Source organism: Sciurus carolinensis, chromosome 4 (genome assembly GCF_902686445.1).
Source record: "Sciurus carolinensis chromosome 4, mSciCar1.2, whole genome shotgun sequence".
NCBI lineage: Eukaryota > Metazoa > Chordata > Mammalia > Rodentia > Sciuridae > Sciurus > Sciurus carolinensis.
The window spans coordinates 9,304,970-9,317,719 of NC_062216.1; the positions used below are offsets into that span (position 1 = coordinate 9,304,970).

The 12,750-nt window shown below is 42.3% G+C and overlaps 1 protein-coding gene across 1 annotated transcript in view; it reads left to right on the top strand.

Moving 5' to 3' along the window:
* The window catches only part of Kif13b (kinesin family member 13B), a 160,449-nt gene that overhangs the window by 121,035 nt on the left and 26,664 nt on the right, over positions 1-12,750 (top strand). Inside the window, 4 exon segments of the mRNA XM_047548390.1 lie at positions 711-863; positions 1,089-1,166; positions 2,355-2,408; positions 9,233-9,344. Of these exon segments, the coding sequence (XP_047404346.1) occupies positions 711-863; positions 1,089-1,166; positions 2,355-2,408; positions 9,233-9,344 (397 nt within the window).

A 12,750-nucleotide genomic window follows, 5' to 3' on the forward strand; every position in this document is an offset into this window, starting at 1 on the left:
ATAAGAAACTTAAAGTAAATACTACCTGATTTTCCCTGAGAAGAATTTGTCATGAAGACGTTCTACTTGGATCAATGAAATACATTAATAAGATCAAGTACATTCACAGACTGGAGAGTTTTCCACTCACATGCACAGCCAGCTCATTTGGAGGTGTAGGAAGGACTGTACTTGAGAGCAGGCCAGTAAAAGTTGACACTGTACTTCCTTCCGGCTTTGAGCCTGTGGACACTGCAACCCAGGGTGAGGATGGAGACTGGTGTTGGAAGCTCTACCTTCCATGATAGACTGCTCAGTGACTGTTATAACCTAGCTCTGTTCCCACTCTCTGCTTCCTGCTGGGATCACTGGGTCTTTGTGTCTAGCAGGGCAGGCCTGCTCCCTGAGGAGTCCTGGGGCTGTGCCTGCAGAGCTATTGCCTGGTGGCCTTTCTGGCTGGCCTACACTGGTGTTTCTGACCAGTGATGTTTGTGTTTTTTCATTGTGGATGCAGAGCAGGGAGCAGTGTTGCAACAGCCTTTCACCTTAGCCTGCTGCCCTGGTTGCCACTGCGTCGTTTCTGTGGAAAAGTCAGAGTTCCAAGCTGACATTAAAAGGAAGCATTTGAATTAGTTCCATTTGTCAATTCAGACCTCAGGGTGGATCACAGAGCTCCTTGACACTGGCTCCTGTGTCTCCTTGATTTCAATGTGCAGTCTTCTGTTCTCCAGGAGGCCCAGGGCGTGGAGGAGCGAGAAGCCTTAGCAAGGATGGCAGCCAACGTGGAGAACCCAGCTTCCGCTGACTCAGAGGCATATATCGAAAAGTACCTGCGGAGTGTGCTGGCCGTAGAGAACCTGCTGACTCTGGATCGCCTGCGCCAGGTCAGCTGCGCCCTTCCTTGGCCTGGTCCTGTGTTTGTCCCTCTGAATTCACAGTGTGTTTGCATGTGAACTCTAGTTAATCTTGAATGGCCCAAGTGATTAAAATGGCATCATTCTGTTGTGCCAAGTGACAGCCCTCACGTAAGCAGAGGGAAGCCTGCTGCACACAGGGTTGCTCTGGGTGCATGTCTAACACACCTTTCCTGTGTGCATTTCGGTTCTCAGGAAGTGGCAGTGAAGGAGCAGCTGACGGGGAAAGGCAAGCTGAACAGGAGGAGTATTAGCTCTCCCAATGTGAACAGAGTGAGTAACCTGCTTGCGGGGCAGCCAGGACCCTTTCTCTCCTCCTTACTGGCTAACCGTGATTGCCTTGAGCCCTGGGGTAGCACTCCCTCCCCTTCCCCAGGGGAGCCTAGACCCTCCTTCACTCCACCCTGCTGCTGTGGGCGCCCCCTCATGCCTTCCACTTATTCCCCCTGGTCTGCCTGTCACCACAGCTAGCACAGCCTGTGGGGCCACAGATGTCTGTGGAGCTGAGCCTGGTCTAGTTGCATGCCAATGGCAAGCCAGCTTGGGTCCTGAGCTGGAGTTGATTATTTTTAAATTGAGAAGTCTGGAGTAGGTTACACACCGATTGCTTGCACACCATTTGGGGTAAATGAGTAGAATAGATTAGCTTTGCTTCATAATGGTGGCTTAAGTCAGTTGATTGTTAAAAAGCATAGATATAATTTGTTAATAAATTATGTATAAATTGTATTAAATATGAGAAGAATTCTTCAGAAATAAATATGCTTGTGTCTCCAAGATTTATCTCTTTTTCCTCATTTTTGATGAAGTTGTGGATATGAAAAACACTACTTTCGTCCTCTCTGAACATGAAGAAAGGCCACATTACAAGTGTGTAGGAAAGAACAGCTGGCCTCAGCCGTGGTGTTTGGGAGGGGAGTGAGTGACACGGAGGGTTTGGCCATGGAGAGCCAAGGGGCACGTGGGGCTGCTGAAGGATATCACTGTTGATGTCAGGTGGAAGACTAGGACCACTCTCAGACATGTAGAAATGCCACTTTAATTTAAGGTCAATGTCGTCCCATTCCTTCAGAAAATGCTGTATTAAAATACACTGATACATGCAAAGACGTGGCATTTTGGGATCGTACAGTTTAAAATAGTTGTGAATGTCTGTTTGCTACCAGTATCCAGAAAAAGGGCTCAGGCTGTGGTGGGACCCCAGTAACCTGGTGTCCTTTTAATAGGAGAGTCTCACCATGTGAAACACTGGCTGCTCAGGCCAGCAGGTGCTGCCTCAGCACAAGCCCATGTCCCGGTCTGATGTAACCCTCCCACCAGGCACTGTTAGGAACCAACTTGGGGTTTCCCCATCCCAGCACTAGTCTGCAGCCCGCCAGCTCGCTGTGGCTCTCAGACTAGACTGTTACATGCTTTCACACCTGAAGGACTGACTGATCCCCACCTCCCGTTTCTTCTCAGTTGTCTGGAAGCCGGCAAGACCTCATCCCATCGTTCAGTCTGGGCAGCAACAAGGTAAAGGTGGTCGCTGTTTCTGTCTTGATCTGTTTCCATCTGCTCACCTCTCCCAGGTGAACTTCGCATGCCTGAGTTCTTATAGTCCTCTGCACTGTGTGGCATTTACTGGAAGATGTTTAGAGTTCATTTCTTTTAATCTACGACAGCACTCTCTTATTGCTGGGATTAAACAGATTTTTTTCTGCTGAAGTTTATATTTCTATCTATAGTATTCTTTTATTTCTGCCAGAAAAGGAGTTTCAAATCAGATTTTGAATAATGAAGTATTGATATAGTGATTCAAAGTTGATGAGGAAGAAGAAAATTATACTTAAAAGTTAATAGTGTTTGTTAGAAGGAAGAAAAATCAGGGAACATAAATTTCATTAGCTGGAATTTGCTTATTTTGTTGTTAATGCAGCTTTGCACATATGACAGAGTTTTCAGCAATAGAAACTCATCATTTACCTGAGAAAGGTTGGTGGTCCTTGCAGCTATCTTTCTGGGAGGCCACACATCACAGTTGGTGCCTGTTTTTTCCAAGGGACCTGGTCAGTGCTGGTGCTGGCCTGTGTGCACATGCTCCCTGGTGATGTTGTGGCCCTGGGATTGGCAGTGGTGTTGCTGTGTGGGTGGCATGGTATCAGGTTGCCTCAGAATCACCAGGGGCGAGGAGATAGAAGGGCTTGTCAGTGGCAATCATTATGGCCGAATGGACTCTTCATGCGCTTTCTATATATTACTCTTCCTGTTCTTTGTTAATTTTTCTATACTTCTTTTGTATGTTTGACATTTCCTTATAAAATCTTAAGTACAGTGAAAAAGAAGTTAATGAAGGACTCATTTTTTTTTTAATATCTTTTTTTAGTTGTCAGTGGACCTTTATTTATTTATATGCGGTGCTGAGAATCAAACCCAGTGCCTCACACTTGCTAGGCAAGTGCTCTACCACTGAGCTATAGCCTCAGCTCCTGAAGGACTTATTTTTAAGATTTAGGTTACTAGTAGTTTGCCTGAAACACATACACGAGCATGCAGTCACACATGTACACACAAAGCACTCTTCTCAGAGAACTACATGAACTACATGCAGCTGGGTCTAGTGTGCTCTAGTTCTCATTTATGCTAGAACACTAAATCGTTGGATTAGTTCAGATTAAAACCTGAAGAAAGCAGGATTCTTGGAGACTTGATTGTATAATGATTTTTTTCTTTTTCTTTTTGGTACTAGAGATTGAAACCAGAGGTGTTTAACCACTGAGCAACATCCCCAGCCTCCCCCTACCCTCACTTTTAAATTTAGAGACAAGGTCTCACTAAATTGCTTAGGGCCTTGTGAAGATGCTGAGGCTTGCTTTGAACTCAGGATCCGCCTGCCTCAGCCTCCTGAGCCCTTGGGATTGTAGGTGTGTGCCACCACACTTGGTTTGTGTAGTGATTTTTAAATGTGAGTAAAGAACATTATCTTAAGGAAAATATATTTACAATAAAAAGCATGACTTCCTGTGTTTTTTTGGGAAGTATATATAACCCAGATCTTCCTGCTGTCTTTCCTGTCTCCCCTCACTTTCCTTATCTTAAAATGGAATATTACACATTTTTGTTTCAGTGCTAGGGTCTTCCTTCCCTTCTTTAGTTCTTGATTTTCTTGGGGTCCCTGAGTAACTAATTAAAGAAGAGGAAAGTATCATTTCCTCTTCAGATTTTGTTCATGTTGTGGTGCCAGTGTGGGGAGAAGGGTCTCGCTCTTCCCTCTCTGTTCCCATAGCTCTTGAACTTTAGCCATAGAGCTCAGGAAGGACCTGCTTGTGTTTGGGGTATTTAGCAGTTTGCAGTCCTCAGTCTCTGTCCTCTCACATCCACCCTGACTGTAGCCGTCCCCCCTCTGAGCAGCAGAGAAATGTTACTGGGAAAACCAGAGGGTGCCACTTGCCAGTCCTAACGGCATGCCCAGTTCCACAGTGGAAGCACCTTTTTGTCTTCTTTTGAAGCTGAAAGGTTACACCTGGCCTGTAGTCAGCTCCTGGTCATTGCCTCCTGTCCAGGTCAGGAGGTGAAATGAAGGTCCACAGGCTAAAGTGAGAGCACTGTTGCTTTTGCACTGGGACCAGATGAAGGAGAAATGTTCCTGGATAGATTATTATGGATGGGCCTGTGTAGGGATTAGGAACATGCAGGTGATGGAGGCTAGGAATTCCACCCAAGGGGTTTATGTGAACTTGCTTGAGTGGGGAAAGCAAAACAGCCCCCGTTTCCCACTGAAGATACCCACAGTCGTCTTACCCTAAGGTAGGACATCTTAAAAGGTTATTAGGAAATAAAAGTTTTGGGGATTTATTTTTTTAATGCTACTGGGGATAGACCCAAGGGCCTTATGCCTGCTAGGCGAGCACTCTCCCACTGGAATATTCATCCCCAGCCCAATTATTAAGCATTTTTAAAGTTATATCTTCTCACTAGAAATGTGAGGAAAGAAATCTTTCCTCCTAATAGCAGCAAGGAATAGAAGCTTGTTCTGGCCTTTTAAATGACATGCCATTGCATCGAAATAAAACTGTGTTATGAATGCACCAGAAGTTTCTGTTCCTTTCTATTAGGTATTTTGAGGGGTTTCCCAATTAATTGCTTTATCCTTAATTTGTGGTTACTGAAGGAGTGATTGCTGAAGAAATTCTTGTTTTAGAAATCTCAGAAAAACTCAAGTTTGTCTCTTTTTATCTTTTGAAGAATACCTGCATTCCTCAGTATTCAGAGATCCAGGGAGAGGTAATGAATCCATTAGGTTTTCCTAATGAGCAGGATATAAGTACTATCCTGCTATCTCAACCTTACCATGCTTGCTCTTACTTTCAGAATACAAGTGCATTTTTCAATGTAGATTTCATAGGCCATCTGGATTGGACACTGTACTAGCACTTAGGCTTTTGTAAAAATGACTTTAGTAATTAGTATGTATGATTCCTGGCCCCGACTATTTGTAAAAGTATTTATCTGTCAAAAAACAAAACAAAAACAGAAACAGGAATTAAGGCATCTTATCAATGTAGGAGGTTCTGGAATGTAAGAAGTTGGAGTTAATTCATATTAAATAAATAATGCAAATAATTGGAACAAGAAATGGCAGGTGGAGCAGAAAATTGGCAGAAGTGCTCTGAGCATTCGTTTGGCCCCAGAATTTTGGGCATCTTGGTTTCTGTGCATGAAAGTATTTAATGTCCAGGAGAGTCAAGTCAGAAATATGACCATTGTATAAATATAACCATGGGCTTGGTAACCCTGAAGATGTGTTTTGAAATCACTGATCATTATATCTCCATTAGTTACATCTGCCTTGAAGACTTACACGAGGCTCTTTCTGGGTTCTCTGTTTCTGGTCCATGTGTTGCTCCCTGATATGGGTGACAAGTCAGAACCATGGGTTAGAACCTAAAGTGCTGTCTTGCGCAGCACACCTCCTAATCTGAGAGCATTCCAGTTAATGGATGTGGTATTTAGAGGCCAGGAGGGGCCACCATACAGCTTCTAATCTCCCTTCTCCTCTTAGTTGTCAGTTAATATCATAGCAGAGTTGTTGGAGAGCAAGAGTGATGGTAAAAGCGTGACCAGGAGGCATGAATGGAGGGATCTGGGTGGGTGTGGGCCATTGGGGTGAAAGGAAGTAAAAAAGTCCTGAAAACAAACTCAGTTTGGCCTAATTACACTTTGACCCAGGCCAGCCTGTTTGGCATGCCCTTATTTATTGATGCTCCCACATATGAAAATTGGGATTTCTTCGAGTGCCACCAAGATTGAATTAATAAACTAATGAATCTTTAAAAATATAAATACAATTCAATTATTCCAAATTTTAATTTTACCTATGGTCTAAAAGAAGTCATTCCTGAGATAAGTCTTTCAATTAAAAATATAAAATATGATCCCTAGTTGAAGTGATATTGCTGTTTACTGTTACTGGATGTTTCATCATTACTGTGAGGAGATTTTCATAGGTATAATGAAAACTTAGCAGGCTTTTTATGACCATCTACCAACAAATATTTAGTGCAAAATTAATTTCAGCCTGTTGCTGGTCTTTCCACCTCAAAACTGGTTTTGAGGTCTTTTGCAATGCAAAGAAAGCTGTCTACAAAAATAGTGTTATTTTTAAAGCCAGTTTACAGGAAATTATATTTTTAATAAGTAAGGTGGTGCATTTGTCATCTTCTGATTGGAATTTTTGATGAAACTGAAGTTAGTCAATAACTTGAGTGATATTCAGTTAACAAAACGGAGCTGTTTTGGCACCGTCACTCCCTGGAACTGTCGTTATTCAGCATTCAGTGTTGTAGGCTGATGCCAGACATGAGTCACTTCCTTAGTTGCATTAGAAGCTACCTTTGGATCTGAAATGTCACTGGTATTTCTCTTTATTTACCTCTTTGTCAGTTTCCTCATCAAAATCAGACCCTTTTACAGAAAAACCAAAGCATTTGTATCTGGGGAGGAGTTGGGGACAGGAAACCTATAGGTGTCCACAAGGACCAAGCCATGTCCACAAGTCTGCTGAGGGGCTCCCAGGCTTTTGCCCTGCCTCTGAGCATAGTGCCAACTCCAAATGATTGCCAGTTGCCATCTGGAAGAGGATTTTATTTCTTTGAGTTTCTGCCTGTTGAACAGAGAATCCCTGATACTCATGGAACTCATCTGGAGATCCAAATGGAGTAGGGTCTTCTCTCTTGTATCTCCCCATTGCAGCCAATTCTGAAGTTCAGCGGACGTGCAGAATGCTAGAAAGAGACCAGAGTTTGATCTTTTGAGATTCCAGATGGTGCAGGTGCATGCTACTATGGTAGAAGTGAAAAGATATCATACTCTTTCACCTTTAGATTTGAGCTGTTCAAGAGACCCTGCTGTGAAAGACACAGCAGTTCTGTGTCTTTCAAGTCCTTTTTATCCATACTGCTGAGTTCATCTCCCTCTGAAATGCATTCAACTGGTTGTTTTTTCCTTCCCTCAACATTGCAAGGAAGGGAGGAAAACTGTAGAGCAGCTAAGAGTAGCAAATTTATTATAAAGGTGGCACTCCCCTGTCCCCAGGGGAAAGTATGTGTAGCTACACCCTGGACACAGATTTCACCTGTGGCCAGGGAATGGATGGGTTGTGCAGGAAGAAAGAAGCCTGCACAGTGAAGGATCTCTGAAGCATCTCCCAGAGCTCTGTGGGCATTGGTAGGAGGAGGGAAGTGTTATCAACAGATTTCCTGTTTCCTGGGAATCAGAGCCCCTTGGAGATCCCTGTCTCTGGGCAGCAAGACTGGGAACAGGCAGTCTGTAAGGTTCCTCCAGGCTTCCTTGACTGTGAAGGTGGCCGGGCACAGTGTTACATGTCTCCCTCTCGTCGTCTGAGGGCCAGCAGTGTGGCTCAGGCAGCATCTGATCTCTCAGGTGGTCTCATTGGCATATTTGGGTATGAGGCAGCAAGAGTTACTGTTTCCTTCTGATGTGATGGTGGCATCATGTAGGGGAGTGCCTGCTGGCAACATTACCCAGAAGCTTGCCGAGTGTGCCCGGTCGCAGGACCATTCTACCTCAGATAATCCCAGCGCTGACTCCAATACTTTGCTAATGCTACTTAGCTTTTCTAAGGGACAGAGTGGGGCCACGTCAGCTGCCAAACAAGGAAGAAAGTGAAAATAAATTTATTCTCAAATTAAGTAAGTTGTCTTCAGAACAACTTGTATGAATTTGGCACTGTAAACAGAGCATGAGGCTTTTCTTCCTCTGTGAAGCTCTGAAGACTATTGACCTTAGTGTTCAGACACCTGATTGTGATATCCCAGGGTACACAAAGCTGCAGCCTCCCAGACAGATAATTAAATATAAATGCAAAAAGCACTAGGAAAGCATTAAAGTATGTAAATCAGCATAGGATCCCTAGTAAGGCAAGTAAACACTCCGGCATTGCAGTGTTTAGGGTCCATCTCCCCTCCCATGTCCATGTCTCTTGTTTTCTGGGCCTCATCATGAGTGCTGAACATCATACCATTTTTAAATGCTATCAGTGCTGAGTGAATTCCTAGGGAACAGTGGCATTCTCGGAGGTAAACATGATCCAGATCACTTAGGGCTTATTGATTTTATGATCAGTACTTAGGTTGCTGCTAAAAGCAGATAGGTCCCCGATGCCCATCAGAAGCCTAGGAGGCCTGCCTGCTCAATCAGTTCTGCCTTCTGTTTCTTGAGTGGTATCAAGACAGCTCAAGCTAACCAGTAGGCTCACTCTTGTGTGAAATGCTAGCCTAAAGTAACATTCAGTACCATAATTAAACCCTAGTGAAGAAGTTTTGGCAATCATTAGAGGATCAAAAGGAATTTAAGATCTATGAAAAATGTGAGGCTTGGTACTATGCAGTTTGGAATTTGTACTTGCATGAACTAAGTGAACAGGTGGAAACACCTGGTCCTGGGGAGGTGGGGGAGTCCCCTTCCAACAGAGCCTGTTCCTGGGCTTCAGTTTCAAAGCAGAGTGATAAAGGGGTCTTGAGGTAATAATCAGGAATAGCTTCAGAAACAGAACTTAAGGGAGAATTGATTCAAAAGAAATGTTCTAATCTGTTCATCTATTTTCAATAAAAAACAGAATGTTAGGATGGACTCAGTGGCAGGCTGTGAACTGGGCCATCCGCCTGCAAGGTGGTTTCATCATCAGGGGAATGATGAGTGTGAAGTGCTTCCATGATCCCGCTTGGGTCCTGTAAAGAGAATAAGGCTGTAGTAACATAACAGGGTTTTTTCTTGACTATCTTTAATTTGTTTGTTAATTGGTTAATATGAAACAAAATGACCAATTTTGTCCTTACCAGGGCCGGTGGGAAAGTCAACAGGATGTATCCCAAACAACAGTTTCCAGAGGAATAGCTCCAGTCCCTCCCACCCTCTCTGCTTGTCCCCAAAATAACCACTCGCCAGATCCAGGTAAGTCATCTTTTCGTTTGTCAGTCACTGACGTGAGATCTGAGCATCTTTCACGAGTTTCTGCCAGAATTTCTTGCTGGGTTGTCACTGTTCTAACAATGACCATCTCCATTTTCCCCTTTGTTGAGCTACACGGGCTTTGGAATGTTGGATTTATGCTTCATTCCTCTCATCAGTACCACTGGATCCTGGCATAGTGTCCCCTCTATTGCCTGATTCTACTTGTTATTTTGTTAGGGATTTCTTTGTGTGTTCTGTGATGAATATCTACAAGTTTCTATTTTCTCATATTCATGTCTTTGTCAGGTTTTTGTATCATGATTGCATTGGCCTCATAAAATGACTTGGGAGATGTTTCTCCTCATTGTTTTCTGGAAGGATTTATGTATGATTGGTGTAACTTCTTCCTTAAATAATTGACAGAATTCCCTAATGACACTGTCTTGGGCCTAAAATTTTCTTTGTGGGAAGATTTTAAATTATGACTTGAGTTTCGTTAACATAGGGTTATTTCATTTTTTGTATTCCTTGAGTTAGTTTTTACAAGTTACATTTTTCAAGGAATTTTATATTTCATCTAGGTTATTACATTTATTTGCATAAACACCACGTTACTTATGTTCTTTTCAGAGTTGTAGCATCACCTGTGCGGTTCCTTCTTTTTATTCTGCTGATGATTGATTTTTTTTCTGTTTCCTAAATACTTTTGCTACAGGTTTATCTGAAGTAATAATTTCACAGAACCAACTCTTGACTTTAATTTTCTTTATTATTTTCTGTTTCCTTGGTTTTATGAGTTTCTCTCTGTCGTTGACACGTGTAGTCAGGTGCTTTCTTGTCATTCTACTCGGAATATTCCAAAATTTATTCGATTCTTTGAACCATGTATTACTGAGTAGTGTGCTAATTCTTTTGTGTATGTTTGGGGGTGTTCTTATTTCCTAATTAAATTCATTTTGACCCTTGACTATTTCAGTCTTCAGATGTTATAAAATTGCAATGATATTCTTTTTACTTTAAAACAGCTGTTTGTCTTTTAAGAGAATGTAGACATGGTACACGATCTGTTCAGCCCCCATGTCCATTGCTTCTGGCCCTGTCCAGTCCTTTCTGAAGACCTTGCTTTTGCCTGAGGGGTACCTGAAATACTTCGTAGTGTAGTTTTCCTGAAGAGAAAAGCGCTCTTGAGTCTCTATTTCATTGGACTTTTTTTTTTTTTTTTTTTTTTTTAGTTCCTTTCCTTTTTAAAAAGGCTATTTTGACCAGATAGAGGATTCTGGGTGGCTGGCTTTTTTTCTTGTAGCACTTCAAAGACATTTCCTCTTCTCCAGGTCCTTCCATGCTGAGAATTCAGCTGTCAATTGTGTCATTTCCCCCACGTCTTTTTTTCCAGATTATCTCCTTATCTTTGTCTTTAACAGTTGTGAATTGCTTAGTATAGTTTTCTTAGTATTTATCTTGCTTGGATTTCACCAGTGTTTTGGGGTCTGTAAATTGATATTTTTCACAAGTTTGAGAATTTTTTTAGCCAGTTTTCATTAAAAATGTCCCCCCCATCCTCTTTTGTCTCCACTCCTCCTGAGATCGCAGTGGAAGGTGTAGCTCACACCATCTGTGTTATTGTTCTTCTTCCTCCTCCTCCTTCTCCTCCTCTTTTTTTAACCTTTTTATCTCATCTCATATATCCTCTTGTTGGATAATTTCTTCTACCATTCCCAGTGTTCTCTTGAGCACATCCAGGGAATTTTTTATTTCAGCTATTGTTCTTTTCAGTTGTAGAATTTCCGTTTGCTGTTGCTTTTTTGGTTTTAATTTCTTTGTTGATATTTCCTGTCTGTGCATGTGTTAAAATCATCTTGGTGTCCTTGGACATGATTATAAAAGCTGCTAAATTGGACAAAAGCTCTTATTTCTGTCGACTCCTATTTTCTTGACTTGGGTTATAGTTAATGAGTTTGACCTGTGTAACTCACACCCTGCTCAACTCATAGGAATGTGCATGATTCTATTAGCCCCACTCCCTGTAGCCAGCCAGTGTTCTGACTGCTGGAGATTGTTTGGTCAGTTTCATGTGAACCGAAACAGTTTGCGCTGTCTTTGCCTCTGGCTCTTCTGTTCAGCACATGTGTTTGTCTTACATTTTGTTGCTGGCATCAGTAATGAACTTATTACTGCTGAAATATCTCATTATCACAATTGAATTTATCACATTTTTAATAATTTCTCCTGCTTACAAACATTCGAGTGTTCCAGTTTTGGGCTACTAAAAAGAATGCTTATTCTTGTACAGGTCTTGCTGTGAACATTTTTCTGAAGTAAATACACAGGCGTGAAGTTGCTGGGTTGTGGTGCCACCTAGTTCTAAATTCCCTAAGTAGCTGTTGGTGTTGTCTTCACAGTTGTAGTCTGTGTTGACTTGATTGACAGGTTTACCGATGGGCTGTGCTCATCCTTGGTCTTGTGTGCCACTGTGCTCTGGGTTTAGTTTCTTTGTGGTGACACATATCCATCATCGGTTCTTTCAGCAACTGTCATTTAGTAATAAACTCTGTTTCTTTTCAAAGTTAAAGTTTTTATTTTGCTCTCATTTTGAAAACCCTTTTTTGTGGAAACTATCAAACCTACAAACATAGAAGTAATGTGACATGCCTGCAAGCACCCACCTCTTGATTTCAGAATTATCCCCTCATGACCAGTGTGACTTGCCTGTGCTCCCATCTCTTCACCCCTCGTCCCTTGATACATGCAGCCTTTGATTGATTATTGACTAGATTCTCAGTTATGGATCATCCTCCAACTAGAATGTTAGAGCTCAGGCTTGTAAATTTTTCCTCAGCCTTGAGATGATTAGTTCTTGTGGATCTTTAGTCATCTTGAACTTGCTTTCTTTTTTTTCTTTCTTCTGTTTTTGCCTTTTTGTAAATTATTTTACTTTTCTAAGCTCAGCTGTAATGTGCTTCTTGGCGTTTGAGCCATCTCTTGCTTTACCTTCTTAGTAGTTGCTCTTGTGATTGCAATATGTCCTGAACTTTTCATAGTTAACATTACACTACTTTGGGTAAACTGTGGAATCCTTACAGCTGCATCAACCCATTTACCAACAGCATTGCCAGGAAACCTGGAGCCCTCTTGGTTAGTGTGGAGTGAGTCCTGGGTGTGCTATGCTGCACCTGTGTGTTCAGGGAGAACACGCGAGTTCCTCTAGGTGGCTGCTCACTCTTTTTAAGCTGTTATGTGGATGTGGTGTTTTACCACTTATGATTTGGAGTAGACTTTCCTATAAGTTAATAAGGGGAAAGAATCTTACTACATCACAGATTATCATCTGCACCTCTCACCCCACCCTTTGGTAGCTGACAGCAGGTAAGAAGATAGTTCAGACATCTCTCTCTCTATTGTAAAAATA